The 27077-nt window shown below is 46.0% G+C and overlaps 2 protein-coding genes across 11 annotated transcripts in view; one reads left to right on the forward strand and one right to left on the reverse strand.

Moving 5' to 3' along the window:
- The window catches only part of INSYN2A (inhibitory synaptic factor 2A), a gene marked incomplete at both ends in the record, with an annotated part of 38221 nt that extends 18704 nt beyond the window's left edge, over positions 1–19517 (reverse strand). The window contains one exon of the mRNA XM_080694989.1: positions 18361–19517. Coding sequence (XP_080551115.1) covers positions 18361–19517 — 1157 coding nt within the window. The remainder of the gene's footprint in view (positions 1–18360) is intronic.
- DOCK1 (dedicator of cytokinesis 1) overlaps positions 1–27077 on the forward strand; it is a gene marked incomplete at both ends in the record, with an annotated part of 504224 nt that overhangs the window by 223545 nt on the left and 253602 nt on the right. The window lies entirely within an intron of this gene.

The raw sequence follows: 27077 nt of genomic DNA on the forward strand, positions 1-27077 counted from the left end.
AACAGGGTTTTGATAAGTTGCTGTGAGGGCCCTGCTGAATTGTTGAGGATGTCCTTCAACCTATAATCCTCCTGTTACACCTTACCAAGTCCTGGGATTATAGGCATGGGCCAGCACACCTGACTCTTTTTCTTGTTCTTATATTTACAGCCCAAACTTGCCTACTTATTCCTGCGAAAATGGCATGATTTGGCTAGCTGATGTTTGCTGATAAGAGGCAGGGGGTCATTCCGCCCACTTCCAGTGGAGAGAAATCTGTGTTCATTATTTTTGCAGCTATTTGAAAAGAAATCATGGCAGCCAGTCATATATCTATCATGTCTGAAAAATATTTTCAGAACTTTATTCTACAACCTTTTCTTGGAGACGTTTTTCATCGTGTTTCTAAGTTTTTTTTTAGGATCTTTGTTTTTGTTTAAAGTAATAAGTTGTTTGAAAATCAAAAAGACTCGGTTGGCCTGTGTCACAGTTGCTTCAAAGTGTTAACCACACTGTGCCTTCTAACATTTGTTAAGGACACGAGTGTTCATGAGAGAGGCCTCAGAAGAATTTAAGCAACCTATTGTGGTAGTGCCAGCTTGTAATCTCACTACTTGGGAGGCTGAGAGAGGAGAATCACAGGTTCAAAGCCAGCCTCAGCAACTTAGCAAGACTGTTTCCACATAAAAAATAAAATTGGTCTGGGGATGTAGCTTAGAGTTAGGATGTCTCTGGGTTCAAACCCCAGCAACACACACACACACACACACACACACACACACACACTTGCAATTCATTGTGATCCTTGCTTTGATAATTCATATAATTACCCTCGGAACTTCAGAGCTGCAGGGTTTGGCTTCACTGACAATTTTGTGGCCATGTTACTAATTGGGCGATGGCATCTGAATGATTGTGTACTCCAAATATAGACAAAAGAGATAAATTCTTCTTTGGGACAGGGAACACAAAGTGCCTTTCTGGAATATATCTTAATTTCTAATTCTCAACTTGGAAACACATCCTCGAGGGCAGGCTTGGAGCCTCTTCTGCCTGTATTGTCATTGTCATGTGCAGGAGCCACCGAACACTTCTGTCTGCCCCAGAAGATACATCTGCAATGGCAGTTTGGTGGAGATCTTTGGTGAACTGGAAGTTTAAGGTGTTGAAGCCTAGGTACTTGATCTAAAAGGTGCCAACCAGCTGGGCTTGGTGGAACACCCAAGTTACACCAAATTACACACCCGCAATCTTAGTACTTGGGAAGGCTGAGACCAGAATGTCAAAGGTTTGAGGCTAGTCTCAGCAATTTAAAGAAACCCTTAGCAACTTGGTTAAGACCTTGTTTAAAAATAAAATAAAATATAATAAAATAGGGCTGGGGATGTAGCTTTGAGGTAGAATTCCCCTGGGTTCAATCCGCAACAGCAAAGAAGAAGATGATGATGATGTTGATAATGACGATGATAGTAATAAAATAAAAGATGTAAATAAAGAATATTTTGGTAGGAAAATTATTCTTGTCTTGGAAGTTAATTGGTGACCTTGTAAACACGCTTCCTTTCACTTTGAGCAACCCTTCTCTTATAAAGTTTTGTGACCTGTCTCATACAATACCTGGTACCTTCTGGGTAGTTGATTAATATTAATTTGGCCAAATCATATAGTCAGTATCAGTGTATTTAATCAGAGTCTAGAATGATGTGCTTCATTCTTATTGACTATATAATAATTCTTATTGACTATAGAAAAATAAAAGATGAAGAGTTAAGTGAAGAGGTTTGGTCCTCACCTTTCTCAGCACACCACTGACTCTCCTGAGCAGCACTGCACTGCGCACACAGTTTCTGCGGCTCCCCCTCTTGTCCTTTTGCAGGTAGTTGTGGGCATTCTCGCCCTAACCACTGATATCACTTGGACACAGTATTCAGCATTAAGCACAAGGCCAGGAGTTCAAGGTGCCATCTTCTCTGTCTTATGCTTTGTGTTCTGTTAATCTCTCTTAGCTCTCTGCCCTCCAGAGCACAGCCCCAGCTTAGGGACAAGATCAGGGGACTTGAGCCTCCCTTTATGCTCTTTGAACTCTTTGGTCTGGGTGGACATTCTTGGAGTTAAGGGGAACTGGCCATGGTTGATAAAGTTAGTAGATGCAGCGAGCAGGGCTTCTGGGGGGAAGTAGTGAAGCAGTGCCCTGCCCCTCTGTGAGACGAAAGGATCTGCACAAGCTAAGTTGACAGGGTCATCCTCGTGGAGTCTCCTTGTGAGATGCTCCCACTTCTGTGTCATAGTGAAAGATTTCTTCCCAAGGCCTGATTCTCCCTTAAATAGTAAAATGAATGTGGTTCATAGAAAATAGCCTGAACTCAGGAGATCCCTCCAGGAAGAAGCCCTCGGGGCTACCTGTCCACTGCTCTGAGCTTCTCCCGTTCACTGCAGCTCACCTGGTTACCTTAGGCTTCTACAGCGATATGCTGCAGCTCCTCAGTTATCATCAAAAGGTCCCTGAATAGGTTCAACATGGTGGCTTGTGCCTGTTATCCCAGTTCTTGGGAGGCTGAGACAGGAGGATCCCAGGTTCCAGGCCAGCCTGAGCAACTCAGCGTGGCTCTCAGCAACCCAGTGAGACCCTGTCACAAAACAAAAAATAAAAAAGTTTGGGGATATTGCTCTTGGATAGAATCCCCTGGGATCAATCCCCAGTAAAACACACACACACACACACACACACACACACACACACCCCTAAAAAATTCCTGAATATACAATTATATGTAAGTATATAACATGTTTAAGTATATTAACATACTTAAATTTCTGCCTATTTATTGAAAAACATTGGTTGACAGTTTTGTGCACACAGATCTTTAGTTATTCCTTTTACAAATCATTAGCAAAATGGGGACTGGGACAGAATTTATACACTGACAGTCGGTGCAGTGGTGTTTACAGCACACAGCACAGTGGTAAGGAAGAAGGATGGCTGACAGCCTCGGCCTTGGCGGCACCATGGCCTGATCCTAGGAGGCAGGGATCCCCCAGGAGTCAGGCCAGACAGCCCCTGCTTTTATGAAGGTAGCAGGGTAAGCTAAGTTAGAATCTTAGATGGTAGGAACGAACGTGAGAAATGTCAGAGAAAGGTCACAGAGAGTTTCCTTCCCAGCCCCCTATCCAAGCTGCCTAGTGTGTCTGAGTCCTTGAAGAGGCTCTGAGAATCAGGATTAACAAGACAAAATGAAGCAAAACATTAATTGTTTGGTTTAAAGGTCAGGAAAGGGGGGACATCTCTTGCTGTGCTGTTGTGAGAAGCAAAGCCCAACAGTTATGAGCGTCTCAGAGGAGCCTGGGTGGGAAGGGGGGGAGTCAGCTTTCTGTACTGAGAGTAGTTAGTACTGTCAGATTATTGGACTGACTTGAATGTTCTATTCCTGCATCCACAGTGCTACCCACCCCACGATTCCTAAGACCTCTTCTTTGCATTGTTGAGGATCCAACCTTGCACAAGCTAAGCAGGTACTTTCCCACCAAGCTGCATCCCCAGCTTGCAGAGATCTTAAAATCTCACCAAGTGGGGTGGTGTGCACCCTTAAGCCTAGCTACTCAGCGGGCTGATGTGGGAGGAACACTTGAGCCCATGAGTTCAAGAAAACCTGGACGACATAGTGAAAAGAAAAAAGCAATTTTAAGTTCTCACCTCCCCGGGTGACTGCGTGGGACATTGGCTGAGTCCAGCCTGGCTGCAGAATGCAGGAAGGCGTCCTCCTTCCAGCATCATGATCGCGTTGGCACACAGCGCTCTATGCAGCAAGCTCTATGCAGCGCAGGGCACAGAGGGGGACCCTGCAGCCTGTCTTTGTAAATGGTATGTTAACTTCCAGGGCATTCACAGTGTCTAACCAGTAAGCAAGCATTTCGGATAATGCTGAAATCAGGGCATAACCCTTTGATGGTGGTCTCCAGAAAACTGGAGACTTAGGGTTCTGGAACTATCACATGGGTGATTCAGCACCACGGAGAGCTCCAGGGGGCCATGGTGTAGTCTTGATTTGTCTTGAGATATTGTAATCCTATGAGTTTGGCCCTACACTAGGGCAGTGGTCATTGCAAGAATACAAAAGTTACTGTCTATTATTTATTTTACCCTCTCAATTTTCTTCTCTTACATTCTTTGGGCTTTCTAACTGGGAACCAAAAGTGTTTTTCTTTTCTTTTTTTTCTTTTAAATTCTTGTCCAACTGTACTGTCTTGATAACTAAGCCATCATTTATGTCAGCATCTTAAAGGGGCGTTTTCACTTAAGATTCTTAAAGTGGCATTAATTGGAGGTATGAAATGACATCTCTACTGTTGTGGGATGGTTTTAAATTTCAAAAGAAGTCACAGTCAGCTGTTCCAGGGACCTACCTATGTTCTAAAAGTGCTCTTAGCGGGAGTTATGCCTTGTTCCTGAGTGCACAGCTCACTAGGAATTTGCCAGATCTTGTCCTGGAAGGAAACCTAGTTCATATATCAGATCTTTAGGAGCGAAAGTGAATTTAGACTTTCCCAATATAGCCAAGAGAATCATCTATATTTATTGTAAGCATTTGGGCTATTAACTGCCAGGATTTGGGGAACATTCAATTTAAAGATGTTAACAAGAATATGAAATCAATTGTCTTGACCTATTCCAAGATCACCCCTTGGCCAGCCTGAGGCGGCAGGGGCCTTCCATAGGTGATGGTCTCACCAGCTACTTCTTTTCCACAGTGACTGTTAGGAGATGTCTATGCACCAGGGCAAAGCTTGGCAAGTCAGACTGAGCAGCTCTGTGACCTTTGCTGGCCTTGAATCTCCAAGCAGACACAGTATGTTCTGAGTGGCAAAATTTGAGGTTTTGTTTTGAAAATACAGCAAGTCCCAGTGATCTCCAATTTTGGCAAAGATGGTTGAGGCACCTTGGGTATGTGTAGGTGGGAATGTTGCCACCTACACCTCTGTCCTGCTGATGCCTTCTTAGTGCTCTTCAGGGACACCTCTGTCACCGAAGGAGTCTTTGGTGGGCTTTGGCCAGCTCTCAGGTCTCCTGCACCCACTGCTCTGTGCTGGAAGACCTGGTATTCTCTGGCCATTGAGCTTCACATCCACCTTTGATTGCCCAACTGATGTCTGGCGTGCGCTTACAGAAGACTTGGCAGTAAAGGATTATGGATGCATGGAGCTAATGAGCAAATGAAAAGTACAATGAGCTGAGAAGCAACTTTGTCTCATCAGGCTTTCCAGCATTGGTTTGATCTCTGTCCATTGGTTTGATCTCTGTCCTAGTGGAATTTTGCAGTTTTATCTGACAGTTAAAGAAAACTCTAGAAAATCCACTTAACCTCTGCGAGTCCAGTTCTCGTAGCATGGTGCACTAGCATCTCTGCTAGAGTTCCTTCAGTATAATCACCCACATGTATGTTTGGAGAACGCTAACACAATCACTAGATGCCCCGTGCCGCTGGTCTCTCCCTCCCCGTGCTCCACGGCCTGCAAATGTAAGGTCAGATACCACTGTGCTGTGCACTCATTTCCCGTATTCATCCAGGGCACCTTCTGCAGCAAAGGGCTCTCACTGACATCAGGCATTTCTTTTTCCAAGACATGCATGTACTCCCTCTAAATATAAGCACGGGCATTCCAGATGTTTCTTGTAAAATACAGCCTACTCTGATGATTACACCAAGGGAGATCTGTTTTGGGCATCCAGTATTGGGACTTGAAAGGAATATCCCTCTAAGAAATGATGTTAGGTTATACAGTGTTCTGTTGCTGAGTCCTCATACTTCTTAAAAGGATCTGAGGACCAGGCCAGAAGCTCCAGCCCAAGTTACATAGAAGTGATTTTTTTTTTTGAATGTATCTCATTTACAAGTTGAGGTCTGTCTTTCTTTGTCCTATTTATTTTCAAAATACTTAATATTTATCCCTAAAATGAGCGAGGGTGAAGTTCTCAATATCATATATTTTCTATTTTCCCAGAGTCAAGAATTGGGATTTTAAACCTTGAAGAATGAGCTGTATACGCAGACTGCATGCCGTCTTATTTACCATCAGGCTTATTTTTAATTATCTTTTTTTTTCTGCTCATTGTCCTAATCCTGGACCTTCAAGGATGTTACTAAAAACTAGCCCAAACTACTCTGCTTGCTTGCTCTCGTTTCCTGCAAGGATTATTCTACATCATTGGCACTGTTCATGACCCTTGCTGGGTATCAGTTACTTGGAAGAAGGAGATAGATCTTGCAAGCTTGTAAGTCTAGAAAACCTATTTTGCCAAGATGATGGAATTGTTGATGTATTGAGGAAGCCATTTTGTACAATTTAGAAAGGTAACAGCCTTTTCCTGCCTATGTTTCCAAGGCTCAGGCAAATCAACTTCCTTCCTAGGCAGCTCAGCACATCCCCCGGGACATTTCCTTTATTTTGAGTCTTAGGAAGACGGCTCCACAGTGGACTTTGAGGATCTAGTGGGATTGCTTTTCCTGTGGCACTTTGGACTTAGGACGGCATCTTTGTTCATCTTCCCGGTGCTTGCTTGTGGTTTAGTGTCTGCCTCCAGCAGGGCACGAGGCATAGCTCAGCCTAGGTCATCCACAGTTGGTAGGAAGCTGTTCTCCTTCCCACCACCGCCTCCTTTCCTGCTTTGAACTTCTCTGCAATACTTCTTCCCATGGGACATTTTATACCTGGTAGCCAGTTATGGACCTTTTTTATTTTCTGTCTCTTATCTACAATGTAAACATAATGAGGGTAAGAGGTTCTTTCTCTTGGTTCTCTGGTGAACTTTCAGTGCACACATGGCGGCCCAGAGTATAGATGATCAATATATATTTTTGGGATTGTGATCGAATGGATGAAGAATGTTCACAAGTCTCCTGGGTTAATGGATAAAATCCCCTTTTGCTTCATTGAGGGAAAACCTGCTGTTAGTTTTGTGGTGTTTCCATTTGGGCAAGTAGCATCTGTCTAAACAGTATTAGCATTATCCCATTCTAAATTTTCCCAAACAAGTGGGGGAAAAGGTCAGTCTTCTTCTGCCTCCCACACCCAGTTATGAAAATAAATGGCTTAGCTCTGCACCTTAACCAGCCCCTCTTTGCATATCCAGAAAAGGTCATTTCCTGAGTCTGTGAGCAATCCTGGTGAACAGGGCTCGTTTGCTGAAAAACACCCTTAATGAACTCAGTGGCTTTCTGTAGATGGTGTTGACAAATTAACTTTTATTGGACTTGCAGCTCCCAAAATGTGGTGACACTATAATTCTGGGGAGGCTCTGGCTATTAGGGAAGCTTTTAGTGCTTGTTTTCATTACAAAGAATTAAAGTGAAACAATAATGGTGGTTCGTAGAAGAGCATCGCAGCCAGTGTGAGATTCCGACAAGCCTGCTGTCTCCTTCCTGGTAGAGCCCATGAGTCAGCCCGCCTCCCCTGCTTCTTCGCTCCTCCTGCCACACCTTCATTTCTCCCTAAGGCCCTGGCTTGTCTCCTTGCTGCTTCCTCACACACAGAGCCATACATGAGCAGGAAAAAGGAACGTATTGTCATTACTGTACATAAGTTATTATTACTGTCAGAAATGTGTGCAAATTTGGCGACTCAAGTGCAGAGATGAACACTATTATTAAGGCAGAACTTTGTTCTCCTTTTGTTTTAGATAATCATATTTTCCTAATATGAAATCATAATATGTAAAGAGTAAGAAAGTAAGTAATTGTCATTTTATGTGTGGAATGCCTGGAACGTCTGGCTATATTAAGCAGGGGGGAAACTTACATTTTCTTTCATACACTAATGCAATCAGAGAGATAATAAGCTGCAACACAATGAAAATAAGGATACAAATAAGCCATGTGCCCCCAAAGGCACCAACAGTGACTTGCTAATGGAAAAGACAACTTTTCGGGGCTGAGCTGAGACCGAATTGATTAACTTGTGTTCCTGGAAGGGAGTTAAAGCGGAAGCTATAATTTATTGAAAATTAATGAAAATGAATTTTGGTGGCATGGGCTATCAAAGCAGAATTGAAAATAAGAGCATGCCTTTATGGTACCACAGCACATTTCCCTTCAGGGCTGTCTTCTTTTTTCTCCAGCTGAGCACCATCACACATGTTGGAACTTGGGGAGGCTGCAGGATGAAGTGCTCGCCACTGTGCTTTTCCCAGCCGTCCAGGTCAACAGCACAGAGGTGCTCATCCTTGATTCACAGTTTCCTCAGGATCAGCTTGGTTAACTGTTTTAAGTGAGAACATATTTTTCTGGAAGCTTTGGGGCTTTGTTTTAAGGGCCTGACCTTGGATTTGTTTTATAAACAAATGCTTCAGGGCTCTTGTTTCTGAAGATTGCAATCTCCAAACTGCAATGTGATTACCTGCAAAATCCTTGATATCTGACTATGAGACTAATCTGGGCAAAGTCTGACGCTGTAAACAGGGAGATATTGATAAAGCTTCTTTTGATTCCATCTTTGGTTGCTGTTGGTCCGTTTGTAAATGCTCTTTCTCTAGGATCTCTATTCTTATAAATGTTCTTTAAAATCTGGTCTTCAAAAAACAGGCAGTTTATTTTTACATTGCATTAAAAGCATTGCTTTGATTTACTGTTCTCATATATCTGGACATCAAGTTGAAGAAGTCAGAGGCAGGCAGGTCCTTGGTGGTCATTCAATGGACCACTCAGGGGGCAGAGGTCCCGATGAAGCAGTCTGCCCAGACAGATTGCTCATGGGAAACTTTTGTGTTCTGCTTTTCTGGTCCCTGTACTTATATCAATGACCTTTTTTTCAAAACATCCCACAAGAAGACTTCCTCTTGATTATTATGAATCTTCAAAAATACACATTACCTCTGGGCTTCTTTGGAGTGGTTGTTCCTGCTGCCTCTAACATTGGAAGCATGCTTTTCCCAGAAGAAAAAATTAGCATGAACCTCAATAGGTCTGGAGGCAGAAGCCTCAGTATCTCCTTTAAGTAAAGGAAGAACCCATACTTGCCTTTGCAATATAAAGGCCTTTTTTTTCTTTATTGTGTCCACATTTCAGAAAATTAGGGGGGGGGGCAGGTGCTCAGGCAGCATAAGCTGGATTTGAATCCTGACTCTACCAAGGTCTCTTGACCTTGGGATAAACAATACTCAGATGCTTTAGTTTCCTGATAGAGATCATTTCTATCTTGAATTGTTACTTGAAGGGCTTAATAAGATGCTACTGAATGCCTGGCTTACTTTAGGTGCTCAGCATAGGTGAGCACTGTGGGGCTCGGCCAGGGGACATTTACCTTGGGACTCTCCTCCTTGCCAATGGGAAATCCAGTGAAAAACATTTTTGCATAGTTTAGCTGAAATTGCATGGGATTTAACAAAAAAAGTATTTGAAAACCAGAACTTGCATTTCATCTTTTATTTTTAATCTGAATTCTGGGACACAAATCCATAAATTCCATAAACGTTCATGTCATGCCTTGAATTGCTCATTTTATCTGCAAATGGGGTGTCTGAATCGCCTAGTGGCTCGGTGGTGAGGTTTCTATTCACCTACCAACTTGAAAGGCTGGGGAGGTATTTGAAAGCTATTTTGGCATTCTGCACAGAGAGATTATTTAAATTACATTTTCAAGTATGTGTGATACCTACACGAAGCCCAGAGCAAGAATGTGAAATGCGTTTTATACTCTTACAAATACATTTTGCTTTATTTTTCATATTAGGATTGGGAAGACATTTTTCTAGATCTTAAGAATAGTATTTACAAAGTTATATAAATGTAAACTATAGAAAAAGACCAGCATGACCCTGAAAATTAAACGAAGAAGATGCTAGAGAAGATAGGATATGTGTGTGTGTGTGTTTCCATTTCAAAATCACAAAATAATAACCAGACGTGGACATTAGGACTTGAATATTTTATCACAAATCTATAAAAACCATGAGTTGCAGCCGAAGAGGGGAAATGATTTCCCTACTCAGAGGTTGCATCTTTCAAGGATCGAGGCCAACACCAGCATTTGTAGCCATGCAAGAGATAAAGAATGGATGAAATGTCAAGAGGAGAGAAGAAAACAGGACATTAGGATCCGCAAAAACTTTGACAGAGATGCATTGATTCTTTGTCTCCTCTGTAAACTTTCTCCTCTTTTAAACTGTTTGAAAACCAGCTGGAGCCCAGTGTGGTGGCACATGCCTGTCATCCTCCTTCTTGAGAAGCTGAGCCAGAGGGATCACAGGTTTGAATCCAGCTGCAGCAATTTTCAAGATTTCTAGCAACTTAGTGGGGCCATATTTTGAAATAAAAACTATAAAGGGCCTGGTGGGGGGTACAGATTAGAGGTAGAATGCCCCTGGGTCCAATCCCTAAAGCCACACAATTAAATAAACAAAAGATGGGCTCAATTGTTACATTTGTAGGCATTCCTAAAGAAGGTATTCTTAGAGCCAAAAGGAGACCTTGGGGGTCCCTTCTCTTGGGAATGTCTTCCTTTCATGTTAGAAAATGTAGCTTAGAGAGCTAAAGTTGGGATGAATTAGAATTCAACCCAGATTTCCTGATACCATATCAGTCTTCTTGACCATGACCCCAAATAAAAAGACCCTGTTCCCTTGCTCTGAAATCAAGTGGAAAATACCGTGCTGCTAGTCTTTCATCTGCAAACTCTGCTCACTCTCCAAATAAACCAGCCTCTACCTTAAATCCAGACAAAAGAGTCTGCCCTGTTCAAGCCTGCACCTGTTCAACCCTGTATCTTCCCACTGGAAAGGTTGCCCCTCGGTAAGAAAGTCACTTCTGGGAGAAAGGAATGAAGGGGTGTAGATGTGGGCTGGGGTCTGAGATCCCTGCCTTGTGCATTTCAGCTAATGTCCAGGAGCAGCCCGAGGCCGCATTCCCAGCTCTCTGTTACAGAGGAAGTGCACAGACCCAGCAGGGTTGACCAGCGTGCCCTGGCAGTTAGGGGAGGCAGGCTCAGCGTCCAGTTCCCAGCTCGGGGCCAGCTGACTGCACAGCCCTGGACATTCTCCTCTGTCCCCCTCCTGTAGCTCCTGCCCTGAGAACAGAGAAAGTAAGTGCACAGGAGGCTGACCTCGGCCAGCCAGCCAGCTGCAATGGTTTAAATCGTTCTGGGTTACGGTCACTGTGGAGAGCAACACCGGAACGGATTTATCAAGAACATTAGAAAATGAGGTGCTGACATTTTCATCCCATGCAAGCAGTGGAGTACGCTGGGCAGGAACGAGGACCTCTTTTGATTCTGATCCGGTGCTGGGCTCTGCTTTTCTGTGCTGCATCCTGCCGGGGCTAGAGAAAGCAGCACTCAACGTCCACAGATCCCCGAGGATCCTTCTCAGGACATTGGCTGGCGAGAGCCTGGGTACTGCCTCCACCCCCTCTCCCTCCTGGTTGCCATTCCCGGCTAACCAGGTGGAAGACTCTGATCTTAATTAAGTGGGTAGGTTTTGGCAGGAGCGACCCAGTCTTCCTTCATGATGTCTAACAGCCAAATTGGGATGGGTTTGCCTCGCTGTGCTCAGTTTTCCCTCTGAGCTCTCAGAGCTGCAAATCCAGGGCCTGAATAAGTCAGAAGCTAGTGGAAGATCACTGTCATTTTTCCTTGTTTGTACCATGGCCACTGTAGCAGCGCACAGTTCTCCAAGTTGATCCTTTCTGCTCTGTGACTTAAACAAATTAAACTGTCCCCTTATGCTTTCTCCATGACTGTGATGCAGAATTTATTCTGTTTGGGCATGGGCAATTAGAGCAAATTCAGAGATTCCTCATCCCCTGGCAGGTCCTGCTGAAGAATGCCTGATTGTGAGTGATTTGTCAATACGAGGACATGAGCTGGAGCAAGCATATCATTCCTACCCATCTAGCATCGATATCTAGGTTACCGTAAGCCACAGCACAGAAGATGTTCTACCAAGGCCTGTATTGTGGTTTCCCGAGCTGCAGTCATATGAATTATATGTGTAAGTCACACACACACACACACACACACACACACACACACACACACACACTCACACACACATTCTCTAAAGCCAGACCCCAAAGGCTAGTGAAGAATTAGGTATATACTTGAACAAAGTGCATGTCAGTGACCCATGTCCCGCTCAAAGGCTGGTCTTGAATTCCGCTAGCCTTCACATCCACGCCTTGCCTGGCACAATGTCTCACACGCAGGAGTCACTTGGTAGAAGCCTCTGGAATGTGAATGAATGACACCCTGACACTTTTGCCAGCCACACACCCTGAGAGGTCCGCACCCCTGTTACCACCCAGAGTCCGGTGTCAGGCCTCCGGGAGCTATGGCCCCTGGCCCACATCTGGCTACTGCCTGTTTCTGGAAATAAAGGTTGGTAGCCAACCATGCCTATTCTTCAACAGATTGTCAGTGGCCACTTCTAGGAGACAGAGTTAGAGTTGAGTCATTGTGACAAAGTGCATGACCCTCGATGCCTAAAATGCTTACGGTCTGGCCCACTACACACTGCCACGCAGAAAGTAACTGAGGCCCTCCAGGAAAGACGGGTCCAGTGAACCCGAGTCTTTCCCCCTTACTACGCGTGTCTCCATGTGACCCTTCTTCCTCTGTGGCTCTTCTCTTTTTCTTATTATTTTTGGCTGACTCATATGGTAATGAATTGATTAAAGGGGAAAATGAGGCTGGACAGACTTTAGTGTGGGATGCTGCACTGGATGTATGTTAACTCTGTTATCTCCCTTGTCTTGAAAGCCTCTCAGCGCTGTTCTCTCAGAGCCCCTGAGTTGGGGGTATCCCCATAGCTTCTTTTGGCCACTGTGTGCCTGGACTTGCGTGACCAGGGCCGGAGCCACCACGGAGCTGCTCTTAGTGAACAGGACCCTGGATAACAGGGAGCTCTCCCCATGGTCAGGTGGCAAGAATTATGGGAACTGTGAATCGCTGACTTTTACCCCTTCTAATGAGCTAGTAGACAGCTGTTTTTTCAGAGTCTGTCTTATAAACCGTGGCCTCACACTTGCTCTGACTCATCACAAAGCTTCACAATGTCTTCTCTGCCTACTGGCCATGTTTAAAGGGCCAGTGTGACCTGGGTCCCACTCCTCCCCCTGCCGCAGGCCTGCACGGCACAGGAGAAGATGATGGGAGAGACCCGACCCATACAAGCTGCCTCCTCTGGGTAGCGACAGTCCTGAGCTTGTGGTTCATGTCCTGGCCTGTAGCTTCCACTTCCCTCTCAGACTTTCACCAGAGAGCAAAGCGTCGTTACACTATCGTGAACCGATAAACACATCAAGGCTGTAAACGCTCGGGGTGGGCAATCGTAGAGGCAAACAGCTGCACCGAAGGTGCACCACACGGTAGTGGCCAGTCTGGGCAATCTCAGGGATGCCCTATAGAGAGTTGGTATGCAGTGGCCCAGCCCAGGAACGCCGTAGCTGCTGGGGGGAATTACCACTGTTTTAAAATTTGGTTGGGTTTTAAATCCAGTCCTCCTATTGTCCCCTTGTCAGCTTTCAGTGACTGCAGTAGTTGCGTATTTAGGGAGCCGGTGTGACCCTGAACTTCCTGAGAAGAGACAAGAATAATACTGAGAGCCCTAAAATAAGCAGGATAATTCTTGGCATTCATGCAAGGCGAGCGATCAAATGCTGCCGGCCTCGCATAAAGCAGAGCGATTTGAGTGAATTGCACAGACCTTTTACAAGGGACTAAAAGGCCTGGTTCTGAATACCCTCTGCACATCCACCTACTCACAGAATGCATCCCACTGAGATGCTCTCAAGAGGACCCGTCCCTTTTCCAGCACCCTCTGCGTGCCGGGTACGGGGAAGGGTTTTGTAGATAATACATTTAGCATCTATGATTCCTACTTGAGATACGACAAAACTGAAACTCACTGGGCTTAAGTACCTGGCTGAGGATGCAGATGCTCTCCACCGAGGCCTGTCAGAATCTGCATAAGCCAATGAGATGAACGGAAGTCTCTTATGAACAATAACTTGTTGTACTGAAATTGGTCCTGGCCAGTGACAGGAATGCATATCCACCGAGAGAGAACCGATAGACAAACCCAATCATGAAAATACATCCAGATAAAAAGACTGCACAGTCCATACATTTAATACATTCCAACAAACCAAAGTGTCTGAGGGCCACCGACCAGCTCCAGCGAACACTAACTCCTCTTGCCCTGTGCTGACCCTGTGCACAGCAGAGGCTCATGGTCTTCCCAGGCCCACGGGTAGCCTGAAGTACAGTGGGGAAATCTAGAGGCGAGATAAGTCACGTCCACACAAAGCCAAGGGCTCCAAGGTACCTCCATCCCTGAGATTCTTCCTAATCAGATGAAATGCTGTACTAAGCCCCTCTGTCATTTACTGGGGTTGGTGGGTGGGGAGAGTGTTAGCATTGGAGTATTCTCCACAGTTAATGTCCTGTAGGTTTTAGAGTATATTTCAAGGAAAAATGTAGGTTTGTCTTTGGGGGTGGGGAGTACTGGTGATGGAACCCAGGGATATTCTACATCTGAGCGACATCTCTAGCCCTATTATTTTTTATTCTTTACTTTGAAACAGGGTTTCACTAATTTGCAGAGGGCCTCACTAAGTAGCTAAGGCTGTCCACAAACTCATGATCCTCTTGTCTCAGCCTCCCAGGTCCTGGGATTACAACATGCCTGGTTCAGTGTAGACATTTTAAGTTGGCCATTTAATTTTTTTTCATGTCACCAAATGTCTATATAATAATCTAGACAGAGTGCATTTCCCTGGGCTTTGCTTTGAGATGTCACGAAAGCATCTATTTCTCAGCCAAAGTCAAGCACATAAAGAAAGCCTTGTGAACTGTCTCTTCTCCAGTGACTGTCCCGGGGCTCACTCTTCTTGTACTGGTCGGTGCTCGAAAGAGCAGTGTGTTGAGTTTTCAGGACTTGGGAGCTGAGGGAACCTGGCTGTGGTTACAGTATTTCCACCAGGGATGAGAAAGTGCTCCCTCCTCCCCCAGAAATGGTTGTTACAGGTGTTCCAGCATGGCGGCTGCTCCTGTTCTACTCCCCAGGACTGTGCGAGACCTAGCCTGGGCAGGGTGAGCAATGACCTGGCTTCTACTCTGCCCTTCCAGGAGCCTGCTGCCTTTCCCAGGATTCTGACAGTTGAAAGAGAAGTGGAAAATCTGAGCTGTAGCCAGGTTAATGTCCTTGGGGACTGAGTGGGTGGCCTTGAAGTGTGACCCTACTTGATCCTTTAGTCTCTGCATCCAGAGGGATCCAGAGAAGGTGGGAGGGAAGGTTTTTGTAGAAGCCAACGTGAGATTCCTTCACAATATGGACAGGAAACTGGCAGCTACCGAGCAAGGGACTGGTCTAAAGTACAAGAATCTTTTGTTTTGACTTAAAATGAGGTGCACAATGCTCAGGTGGCCAGGAGCCAGGTTTGGGGGTACCAGGGAGAAGGACTCTCATGTTGAGGGCCGTGTTCTCTGTCTGTGCTGTGCGTGTCGCCATTGAGCACTTGAAATGTGGCCAGTGTAGCTGAGGAATTGACTTTCAACTGTGACCAACCTGAGTAGTTAACTTGGGTTTCGAGTGTTAGTATCAACATCGTGGCCCCTGTATTGGGCGGCAAAGCTCAAAGGCTTTCAGAGACAGCATCGGGTGGCAGCCCCCGTGCTGAGAGTGTGGGGCGCGTCCTCATGCTGGTCTCAGACCTCGGATCCTAAGTGACCTCCTTCCCCCAGTACCACTGCCCAGCATGTGGCTAGCAGATGCCCACCTGGTCCAGGTGCATCTGCCATTGGGGAGAACATTCAAGAAGGTGGCTGTGCAAGCCTCGCTTTCTGCAGCAGGATGAGCATTGATCTCTTCCAATTACAGGTAAAGACATGAGGGCCAGAGAGGTATGGCCCGTGTCTAAGTCATCTGAGCCCTAATTAATTCCCAACTAGATGTGCCTTACTAAAATTCCAACCACTTACTGGGTAGAGAGTCTCAGAGAACCCAGAGGACCTTATTGAAAACAATTTTTGTATTTTCGCTAACTGTAAGAAAGCCTGCTCTCCATGCAGAGGCTGGTTCTCTTTTCGTAGATTACTTATGGGCGTTTGACCATCATGGGGTATATTTGGGCACATGCCCCAGTGAGAATACACATTGGGATACATTTGGTTTTATGCCATTTGGTGATTTTTATTTCCTACCTGGCCTTATTGGTATCTCTCTATCTCTCCCAGCTATATGAAAGTTAGTGACCTAGTGATCAGGTCACTGCCTGGGCTGGGAAGTTTTCCCTGGGAATGTGGTCTACTGATAACACATCCCTGCCACAACCCTCTTCCTTTCCCACGTGTTGCTTTTGGATATGTAGAGTCAAGAATAAGTGGCTGAAATGGAATGGAAATGGAGATGTAAACTTGAGACTAAACAAGGCTTTCCGAATATTCTATGGCATTTCATTACCCACTAATCTCCTGTTTGATTACATTTGGCTAAGCAGGTATTCTACTGAATAGTAACAACTGCCATTTTTCTTCATAAATCAGAGGTGGGGGTAGTGTTAAGCATGAGCTCCTTCTGTAGAAAGATGGCCTGTCTTGAGCTGGAGCAGCCAGAAGCCGAGGGTGAGACCTGCACCAGGTCCCTTGCCTCTGGGGCCAGCACTGTTGCCGCATCTCCTGCCTTGAAATGTAGAGGTTGTTTCTTCTCCATCGCTTTCAATAAGCAAACACTAATTCTACCACAGCAATCCTCTTGAGGAACTTTGTGCCCGGGGGTGGTTTGCTGCCCTGATGATGCTTTAACTGGCTTCCCGTCTTGTTGCTGGCTGCCGGCTCACTTAACCCACTAGGTGAAGGCTGCCCATCACATACAGCTGCCGGCACTGCTTCAGATCCAACTGGAGGATATTGGCTGCAGGAAATGGAGTCAGGCTCATGAGGAGTGGGAAAGAGGAACTGGGTAGTCAAAGGCAGGTGAACCCTGGGCATCTTGCGGAGAAAAGGCACAGAATCAGAGCAGCCTTCAACTCTGTTTCAGACTCACACGCTGCCCTGCCCACAGGGGCTCCTTGGCTAGAGAGCTCCATGGTTGTGTCTGGGTTCAGGTCATCAGATTTTAGAGTTGCTGCTGTACAGTTTCAACTTCAGAAGATGGTCAGGTCCAGCGAGCCCGTGGGAGTGCTAGACAGAGTTGGCTGTGAACCGGGTAGCAGGTATTATTTTCTCCGCAGCCCAAATGCACACACAGGCTAACCCATGGGGAAAGCCATCTTCTATCTCCTAATCATATACAGATAGCCTTTCTCTAAGGAGGGGCACTGTTTTGATGTGTTCCACAAAAAGAAAACCAAACATATAACCTAGTATATAAAGCCTTATCATCCTGAATGTCAATGTCATTCCAGTGATTTATTATAAGCTCATAATTTCATAGTTTCTTTTTTTTTTTCTTTTCTTTTTTTTCCTTTTTGGTGGTACTGGGATTCCTGGAAACCCTTCTACCTCTGGACTACACTCCCAGACATATATATATATATATATATATATATATATATATATATATATATATTTTTTTTTTTTTTTTAAACAGGGTCTTCTAAGCCAGCAAGGCTGGCTTTAAACCTGTGCGATCCTCTTGTCTCGGCCTCCCAAGCGCAGGGATTACAAGCATGCACCACCAAGCCCGGCAAACAAATACATTTATTTATTTATTTATTTATTTATTTATTTATTTATTGGTACTGGGGGTGGAACCCAGAGGCTCTTGTACCTCCAGGCTATATTCCCAGACCTATTTTATATTTTATTTGGAAACAGGGTCTCACTAAGTTGCTGAGAGCCTCACTAAGTAGCTGAGGCTGGCTTCGAACCTGTGCTATCCCCCATCTCAACCTCCCAAGCCTGGGGATTATATGCATGTGCCACCATGCCCGACACAGTTCATATTTTCTAAATGCCATCTGAAGTTGGGATTTTCCCCATAATATGATTCCTAAGAGGCAACTATCTTATTATTTAGATATTTTAGACTGGCATGCATTCTATGTGTATATATGTATATGCACATATATGTATGTATACGTATATAAATGTATATGTATATATGTTGCATATATATATGTATACTCATATATTTCTATTCTAGTTCTAGTAGATTAAACACAAAGATCCATCAAATCATTCAAATTCAGAGTCTATTTGAATTCGAGGCTAAACAAGTCTTCCTTGAAGGTGCCGTGAGCCCTATCCTCTTAACACAACCTACAGCTTACTGTCTTGAGACTAGCCCATTCACAGAAACGCTGGCTCCGTTTCCTTACAGAGTTGGCTTTGGGGATGTGGACGAACCCTCTCGCACAATGGCCTACGGAGGGCATAAGACAGGAAGAGCATACATACCCTTCGCGGTGGGCCTCTCCTTTCTCCAGCTCCTGGATGACCCCCAGGAGCACTTTGATGGTTTCCTGGCTGGAACTGATCAGACTCTCCATCATCTGGAGCTGCGCCTTGAGGTCCACCACTTCTGTGTGAGGCACGATTTGTTGGCATTCTTCGCCGGTCGGCACGGCCGCAGGACCGGGCTGTGCCTGCTGGGGCTGTTTGCTACATTCGGGGGACAGGCACTGTGCCGGGGGTGAGCAGGCCGTGGCAGAGCCTGAGGGCGCCTGCAGCCCATTGAGATGCGCAGCTCTCTGCTCCTCGTCCACAGGGCAGAGGGACCACTGGCTTGCAGCGGCAGAGTTTGACAAGCCACGCTCCGAGGCCCTGCCGCTGATGGCAGGCGTGTACACGGTGGCTACCTCCGTTTTGAAGACCCTCCCGTGGGCCGGCAGCAGGGCCTCCTCAGGGTCTGGGGTCCCCCTGTCGGGCTTGGCTCTCCCCTGCTGATGGTGGACAGGCTCTTGGGAGGGAGGCCGGGAGGAGTTCTGCAGAGGAGCCTCAGAGTGGCCGAGCGCGTCCAGGTCTTGGCAGGGCTCCGTGCAGTTGAGCCCTGCAGGCTCCTCCAAGGCATTCACGTACTCTTGAGAATGGAACACCAAGGCTGTGGTCTTGTGGATCCGCCCAGCGGCACAGGGTCGCACCTCCGCCATGGGGTCCCCCTGGCCCTTCTCCTTCTCCTCAGCTAGAAACCCATTGTTTTGGCTTTTGAAGGCATCCGTCCCTGGGGTGCCCTTGAAAGTCCCTTTCTTGCGGTCCAGAGGGAACGTCTGGTAACACTTCCTCAGGTCTGGGGAGGTCTGCACGCCCGTGCTCTTGGTGACGTTGGGGATGGAGCGCCGCGCGGGCACCGTCAGGTACTTGCGGTAGGCTGCTTTGCAGGAGGAGGGCTTGGCCTCCCGCTTCTCGGGCAGCTGTCCCGAGGAGAGCTGCGTGTCCCTCTGCTCATTCTGGGCCTCGCAGATATCCTTAAAGCGCACCTGCAGGGCTTTGTTGCGCTTCTTGATCTGCCGGTTGGGATCCAGGGCGTATTTCATCTCCAAGGCCAGACAGGCGGCCGGCTCCACCTCACTCTCCGGCGTCGTGAGGATGCATTTGCCGGTTTCCTTACTGACCATGGTTCCTGCATTCAGAAACAGCAACAGAGGCGTCACTCGGTCAGAAACACACATGCACACACACACGCACACCCAGCAGCACCGGCCTCGAGCCGAAAATTACGACTGCCTGCTTCCTAATTATTTTTAAACAGGTGAGGTCGGCCTTTTATGTTAAGGAAAATCAGACAGGCGGGGAGTTGCAGGCAGGCACAGCGGGGAACGCTTCTCAGATATTAAAGCCTGCTTGCTTTTCCACGTGGGATACACTCATTTTTCTTTTGATAGTAATGCATGTTTCCCCATTAGACAAACCTGTTTTACTACATTCATCAAGAAGCCCAAAGATGCTTCCTCGTCTGCTTTGCAAATTATCTTTTCACACGCGTCTCTCCACTTTGTAGACAGATGGTTTACCGAGTACAACTTTTTTGGTTTGGGTTTTTACTATTTTTTGAGGATGACGTGATTAATCTATTATTGGAACCCAAGAGAGCTGCTGTTTTAAAGACTTACTGACGATTCTGGATCCTGAACGGATACACGTGGAGGGCCCTGAGAGGAGGAAGTGGAGTGAATATATTTAGGTCAGCCTCCCTGAATCGTGGCTCTCCTTCTGCACGGGAATATCAAGGATAAGACGTGGAGAGGAGGTCTGCTTCTCATGGGTTAACACTAGCCATAAAAGGAGCATGGGCTTCCCTGCATCTAGAGACAGCAGTGGCAGTTCTTTGATTCCATTGGAGTGGTATTTGAAGATACTTTCAAAAAAAAAAAAGAGAGAAAAATTATTCATTCTAGAATCAAGTTTTATGTTTGGATCGCAGCCTCTGAAAATGAAAACAATGGTAGTTGTTTCTGAGCTTAAATCCTGAAAGAAAATAAAATGACGAGGCTCTCTGTTAATCACGCAATTCATCCTGGGCTGAATTATTAAATGCAGCTAAAAAGATGCAGGTGGCCAGCGATTCCTCTCGGGGGCTCCGGTGGGCAAAGCGCCTGCACTTTCTCAGGCAGAGCCGCGGCTGCTTACTGCTCACGCGAGGACTTTGCTGGGGCCCAACTTCCAGCTCTGCGTTGCTCCCAGCCTTTGAGAAGTCCAGTCCATGGGGAGGGTCTGGGCCAGGGGTGCTCTGCAGAGCCCTGGCCGCTGGAGCCAAGTGCCCAATGTCCAGAGAGGCACGGCCAAGGACCTGAGCCTCAAGAACCGCACTTCCCCGCGCAATGGTGACAGACCTGAGGCCTGCAATGGGGAGGGGGTCTTGAGAACCCAGCCCCAAGACCTGCAGCACTGGTTCTTAGGAAACTGAATAGCTGGGACAGTATGAGATCAGAGTCTATGAGCCAGATGCTCTGCTAGTCTATGTATATGTTACCTTCCTCACAAATGTTCCTGAAGGTCAGTGTTTCCCTCCCTCCCTTCTTCTAGATGGAACCCAGGGTTATTCTATTTCTGAGGCTGGCCTCAAACCTATGGTCCTCCTACCTCAGCCTCCCAAGTATTTTGATTATGCTATTCCCATATCAAGCTTGTTTACCATCACACAAGTGAGAAACACAGGCAATCACAAGACCCTGCTCCACCAGACCCCAATCCATGCGGTTCCTAATAGGTCCAGGTGTCCAAAAATCAGCCCAATACCACCTCAGTCTTCACGCAATCAGCACTGCAAACTGCTGGGTATAGTGGCTCAGTGAAAAAGAGAGAAAATAGCCCAGTCCCACCTGAAAGCTTATCATGCTAAACTGACTTCTGCATCTCAGGCGAGCGTGGGTGGTCCTAACACCCTGCAGACCAGCACTGGTCACCAGCGCTGCTCGAACGCAAGGCTCAGGGTCAAATCGAGCTCTCCGCGTCTGGTGCTGTGAATTAAACAAGAATCGTGTTCGAGGATCACAGCAAGTGACCTCTGCAGCATCAGAAAGAGATGTGGCCAGGGCTTCTCAATCCCTGTACAAGTGCTATTTGAGGCTGGACAGTTCCTTGTTGGAGGCGCTCTTCTGGGCAGCAGCAGCCCTGGCTTCTACCCACTGGATCGATGTAGCATGCCCTCTTCCCGGTGTGACAACTAGAAATGTCTCTGGACCTTGCCAAGTGAGCCCAGGGGGCATGACCGCCCTGGCTGAGACCAGTGCATTAGCCATTTCAGCCCTGGATGACTCCAGCTCCCATTCCATCATTCCAAAGCAGTTAGGCTTGCCCAGAAAGCAAAGGGAGGTCTTTGGTGCTTTACTAGGACTGGGGATATATGAAACTGCCATCACCAAGGCAGTTCTAGAGGGAAGGGAAAAGGAAAGGAACAGAGCAGAGATGAACCAGTACAAATCCAGGCTCCATTCTGCAGAGGATGAGATGGTGCATGATGGTGGTGGGGGGTCAAGCCTGCTGGGAGAGATAATAGGTGTCTTTCAGAGACACATTTGCTGCAGGTTAAAATGATGCACACACGCCGGGCGTGGTGGCGCACGCTTGTAATCCCCGCACTTGGGAGGCAGGGACAGGAGGATCGAAGCCAGCCGCGCGTGCTGGCTTAGGAGACCCTGTTTCCAAATAAAAATGTAAAAATAGGTCTGGGAGTGTAGCCCGGAGGTAGAAGGGCTTCTAGGAACCCCAGTACCACAAAAATAAAATAAATTAAAATAAAATGATGCACACAAAAGAATGTGGTGTGGGGGAGAGTATGGCAAAGTGTTGGCATAATAAGAAAATTAAATCTTAAACCCAGTCTTATCTCCACTGCCATTGCTGTTGAGGTGTTTCAGAATGTATCATGCCATCATGCAGAAGGCCTTCAGACCAAGGAAAATTTGAAAGAGAGCATTTTTACAAAAAGCAATTTACTAGTAATTTTTCAGCCTTTTCCCTGCCATTCCTGAAAAATGTGTGTCCGAATAAGTTGGTCCTGCCACACTATTCATCATCAGGATTTGCCAAGAACTGCTTTGAAATTATTTTCTTACATCACTCTGCTGGTTTGGAAAGATATTACAAATCCTGGATCCAACCGTCCAACTCATAAAACAAATCAGAAGAATTAATTGCTGGTGACAAAATAATAATAGTTTAAAAACATTCTAAGCACTTCTCTGCTTTATAGCAGTGCTAAGTACATCAAAATCATTCCTTATTAGTAAAGATGGTGGTGATATTTACGACTTTTAATCAGCCCAGTGTGTTGAATAGAGTGGTAATTTAGTTGTCCTAATATCTCTGATAGACAAGGCAGCAAGGAACTTTTACAGTTGGTGATTGTGGTTTCAGGTGCAGATAAGATCTCCTTCTGATGTTGGGATGACATTTTCTAAAGCTTTCAAATAGCATTTTCTAGGATATTAGGATTTGTTTGGTGGGCACACCTTGCAGTATGTTCCGTTATGGTTTATACGGATGTGTGGTCAGATTTACAGTGATTAGCATTTCAGATATGATTTTGTCCTTAAAGTGAACAGTGCATTCTGTAGAAGACTGTCCATGAGACAAGGGAAACCTTCTAGCTCACTGGTTCATTCATCTTTCCTGAATTCTGCGTTCAGAAACACAAGTACATATGCCACAGTGTAGCGTCAACATTGCGCACACATGCGGAGACTTCCCTTCCCCTCCGGTGCCAGCATCCCTTACACACACCGCTTTTCTTTTCTCACTTGGTTTTCATGCCAGCCTTCCAAAGAGGCACCACCGTTGTCTTCACGCCGTGGACTGTGAAGGAGGCGCATGAGTTTCTACTGTAACCTGCTCAGAGTCACCCTGCTAGTGGGCTACCCCCTGAGCTTGTGTGATGCCCACAGACTAAACCACTGCCCTGCGCCAAAGAAATCTGCCACCTCGAGTTACCCATGGCCAACTCCAGAGAGGGTCAAGGGGCTGAGGCTCATCAAGCAACTTCCATGGCCTGTTCCCATGATGGACCTGGGCGCAGCTATGCCAGGACGTCCAGATGGCCCCGGGAATGCACTTGGCCCTGAGCACAGAGTGACTGAGAGCTGTCTCGAGGTCACCCAGTGACATTGGCCACAAAGGCTTGTCTTGGTTGCGCCACCACCTAGAGCCATGGAATCTGCTCTTTGGAGTTAATGGCTTGGCTCTCTAGCAGCGGGGATTCGTAAAGTTTACTCTTTCCCAAGCAAATTGGGGATTCGAATTCATTGGACTGGACTGTCTTGAGGTGAAAATGGCTAGCCACGGTGGTACCCGTCTGGCTCCGGGAGCTCTAGATAGCAAGGAGCTGTTTGGAATATAAATGTCTTAATTACTCTCAAATTAAATTTCATAATCAAATGTGAGTTGTAAATATATAAACCCTGTATTTTTAGATTAGTGATGTAGAGTCATCTCTGCATGCTGCTTGAAATTAATAGCTTATATAAAATGTTTATCCCAGACGTAAAAGGAGTAAAAAACGGAAGCAACTAAATGTCTCACCATAGATAAACAGTTAGGTAAATTGTGGGTACATTCACCCAGCGCAGCCATTAAAATGATAATTATAAAGAATATTTAGTGTCAATGAAAAACACTTATAAAGTAATATTAAGTGAAGGAAAGCAATGTACCAAATTTGGCCTAACCAAAACAAACAAACAAAAATCCAAAATAGCCTTTTGGTGCTTTTCAGATACTGCATTTGGGAGAATTTCTCATCTACATCTTTTCTAGTTTTGCAAGGCAAAGAGAGATGTTATAATGCCTTATTTTGCCACTTACAGAAACATGGGGTATAAACAAACCATCCCTCAACCAGGATTCTATAATGTACAGACACTTACATTGGAATAATAAAAAAAAAGAAAGAAATGGTTAGATTTGGATATAAGCAGTCTCCAAAGTTTATCTCCCTTTGTTCTGAGGAAGCCCTGAATAAGAATTTTTAAATAATGGTAATGTGTGGACATGTACATGTGCCCGTGCAAAAACATATCAGGCTCACTTACACATGCATAGACTTGTATGGAAGGATTGAGAGAGAGAAGAGTATTTGGAAAGACATATTGGTATTTGAGAAAAATTGCTGCTGGGAAGGAATTTGCCTTTGGTTTTAATTAGAAATCAATGCACTTGACCCATAATCTGTACTTAGAGTCTGCAGGCAATTTGTGGGAGTTCTTGAGCTGACCGAGGCTCTGCCTGGAATCCTGTCTGTTCTTAAGGTCTCAGTGCTGACTCGGGGTTCTGCTCTGACCCTGTGATGAGATACATGTGTTGTGACCTGGGCCGCAGGCAGGCTGGACTCGTGGGGAGGAGGGACTCGTGACCGTGGACACAGCTCCGAGGCCAGCCATGGGCCTGGCGCATGTGGAAAGGGACTGTTGGGGCTGCTGGTTTCTGATGGCTTTGCCACTGTTGGGAGACCTTGGAGTCAAAGATACCGGCTGAAATTCAAGACTAATTGGGTCAGCAGTTTATTCCATATGCTGAGGGAGTGCCTGAATGTTCGGCTGCTCGGAGTAGGGGAGTGCTGAAGGTGGATATACCTTTAACTCTCAGCTTCCCGGTGGGGAAGAAGATAAAACAAAAATCCTACCATCCAGCCAACTTGTCTGTGCAGCATAGAAACCTGTTTTATACGCACCAATTGTCTCTTCAAAAATGGACCTTTTCTTTCTTTGGGGCAGAGCTAACTGCTGTGGATTCTGGTTGGTGTCTTAGTTAATTCATTATCCAGTTTAGTTTCCTTTACTATGCCAGGCTGATATTTTCCAGCCATCTGTCCTCTTCGTTAGAGGCCACTGCAGTGGGGCACCTGGGTCAGATGCTCTTTTGTGGCTGAGCATTGAATCGTGGTCAACTTGGATTCCAGAGCTGCAGCCCACGGGGAACACAGGTGGAAGCCACGTCCTCCTCTTGATGTGTCCAGTATGGCAGTGACACCTTGGTCACTCACCACCGATGACCTTTCAGTCTGAAGTTGGGAAGAGTCCTGCTTGCAGCTTACAGGAAGGTTTCGGGGCAGTAGAAAAACTGTCTCCGCTGTTGCCCCAGTTCATTCTCATCTGGGATTTTAGAGCATGCATTTAATCAACAATTGTATCAGGCACACATGGAACCCCTGTGTCTCAGAGGTGCCCACTGGCCTGACCCTGTGAGTCGGAATAGGAACTGTTGGTTCTACACAGGGGTGGGTGCTCTGGGCTTGGTGTCAGGGCTCCAGAAGCACCAAGAAAATGCTCTCTTGTATGAGCCAGATTCCCCTCTTCATGTTACCCTGCTTTGGGGACATTATGTCAATGTAAAAAATAATTAATCTTAGCCATAGCAGTTAGCTGTGCTAACAGGGGAATGGCTCCAGAGTTCAGCGAATCGGATTCCACTGACTCATCCCCACCCAGCATGTGTAACATTTGTAAGAGCAGCGGATTCCTGGTGCCTCTTCCCTCCCCATCAGCATGGCAGTGACAGAGGCTGTGAGGTACAGGACAGAGATGGCTTAGGGGACACCTCGATTACTGTCCCAAGGGCCCTACTTAGCCTGTTCACTGGGTGGTTCCAAGTAATTAAGTAATAGTGGGTTACCTGGAGCCTAGCAAGGGTCCAGTTGGTAAGAGTTGGTAGGGCACAGTAGAGGTGGTTTCACTTTCTGAGACTCCGACTCTGATTCTCATGAAAATTGGGAGATCCATTCTGGAATGGACTTGAAAGCATATTGATTAACTAAGCTGAATAAATAAATAAATATATATGTATATGTATGCAGATATGTATTTATGTGTATGTACATAGATTTTTTTTTTGGTGGTACTGGGGTTCCTGGAAACCCTTCTACCTCTGGGCTACACTCCCAGACCTATTTTATATTTTTTTTAATTTGGAAACATGGTCTCTTAAGCCAGTGCGGCTGGCTTTGAACCTACACGATCCTCCTGTCTCCGCCTCCCAAGCATGGGGATTACAAGCGTGCGCCACCACGCCCAGCTGTACATAGATTTATATATACATATGGACACATACAGAATATATACATGTGTTTCCTAAATGGCATGTTTTGACTCATGATATATCTAAAACTAAGATTTTTTTGGGAGGGGTACAGGAGATTGAACTCAGGAGCATTCCACCTCTGAGCTACACCCCAGCTCTATTTTATTTTTTCACTTTGAAACAGGGTCTCACTGTATTTTGAAACAAGGTCTAAGTTGCAGAAAGCCTCACTAAGTTGCTGAGCCTAGCTGTGAACCTGCAGTCCTCCTGTCTCAGCCTCCCAAGTACTGGGATTACAGTAGAATACTGATTTTTCCCCCAAAAACAAAAGACTTATATTAAAGAAGTATCTTTTCCCCGTTGCTTCTTGCCTTTAGGGTGCCACAATGGGATGCCTAGGACAGGATTTCTGTTGGAAATTCACTGTTTCCTATAGTTGAAATCATTCAGAGTTGAAGATGCGACCCGCCTTTCTGGCAGTGCATTCAAGTGCCCACGTATTAGCATCAGAAGGACCCTCCCTGTATTTTTCTTGGTTTGGTTAAGACTTTGGACAGCTTTTGGTTCACTGCAGATGCACCTTAGCCAAGAAGCCAGAGAGCCAGAGAGCCAATAGCATTTCTTGTCATCGATTTCTCTGTTTAAGCTGATGGCTGAATGTAGAA

This window comes from Muscardinus avellanarius (genome assembly GCF_963383645.1).
Source record: "Muscardinus avellanarius genome assembly, chromosome: 4".
NCBI classification, from domain to species: domain Eukaryota; kingdom Metazoa; phylum Chordata; class Mammalia; order Rodentia; family Gliridae; genus Muscardinus; species Muscardinus avellanarius.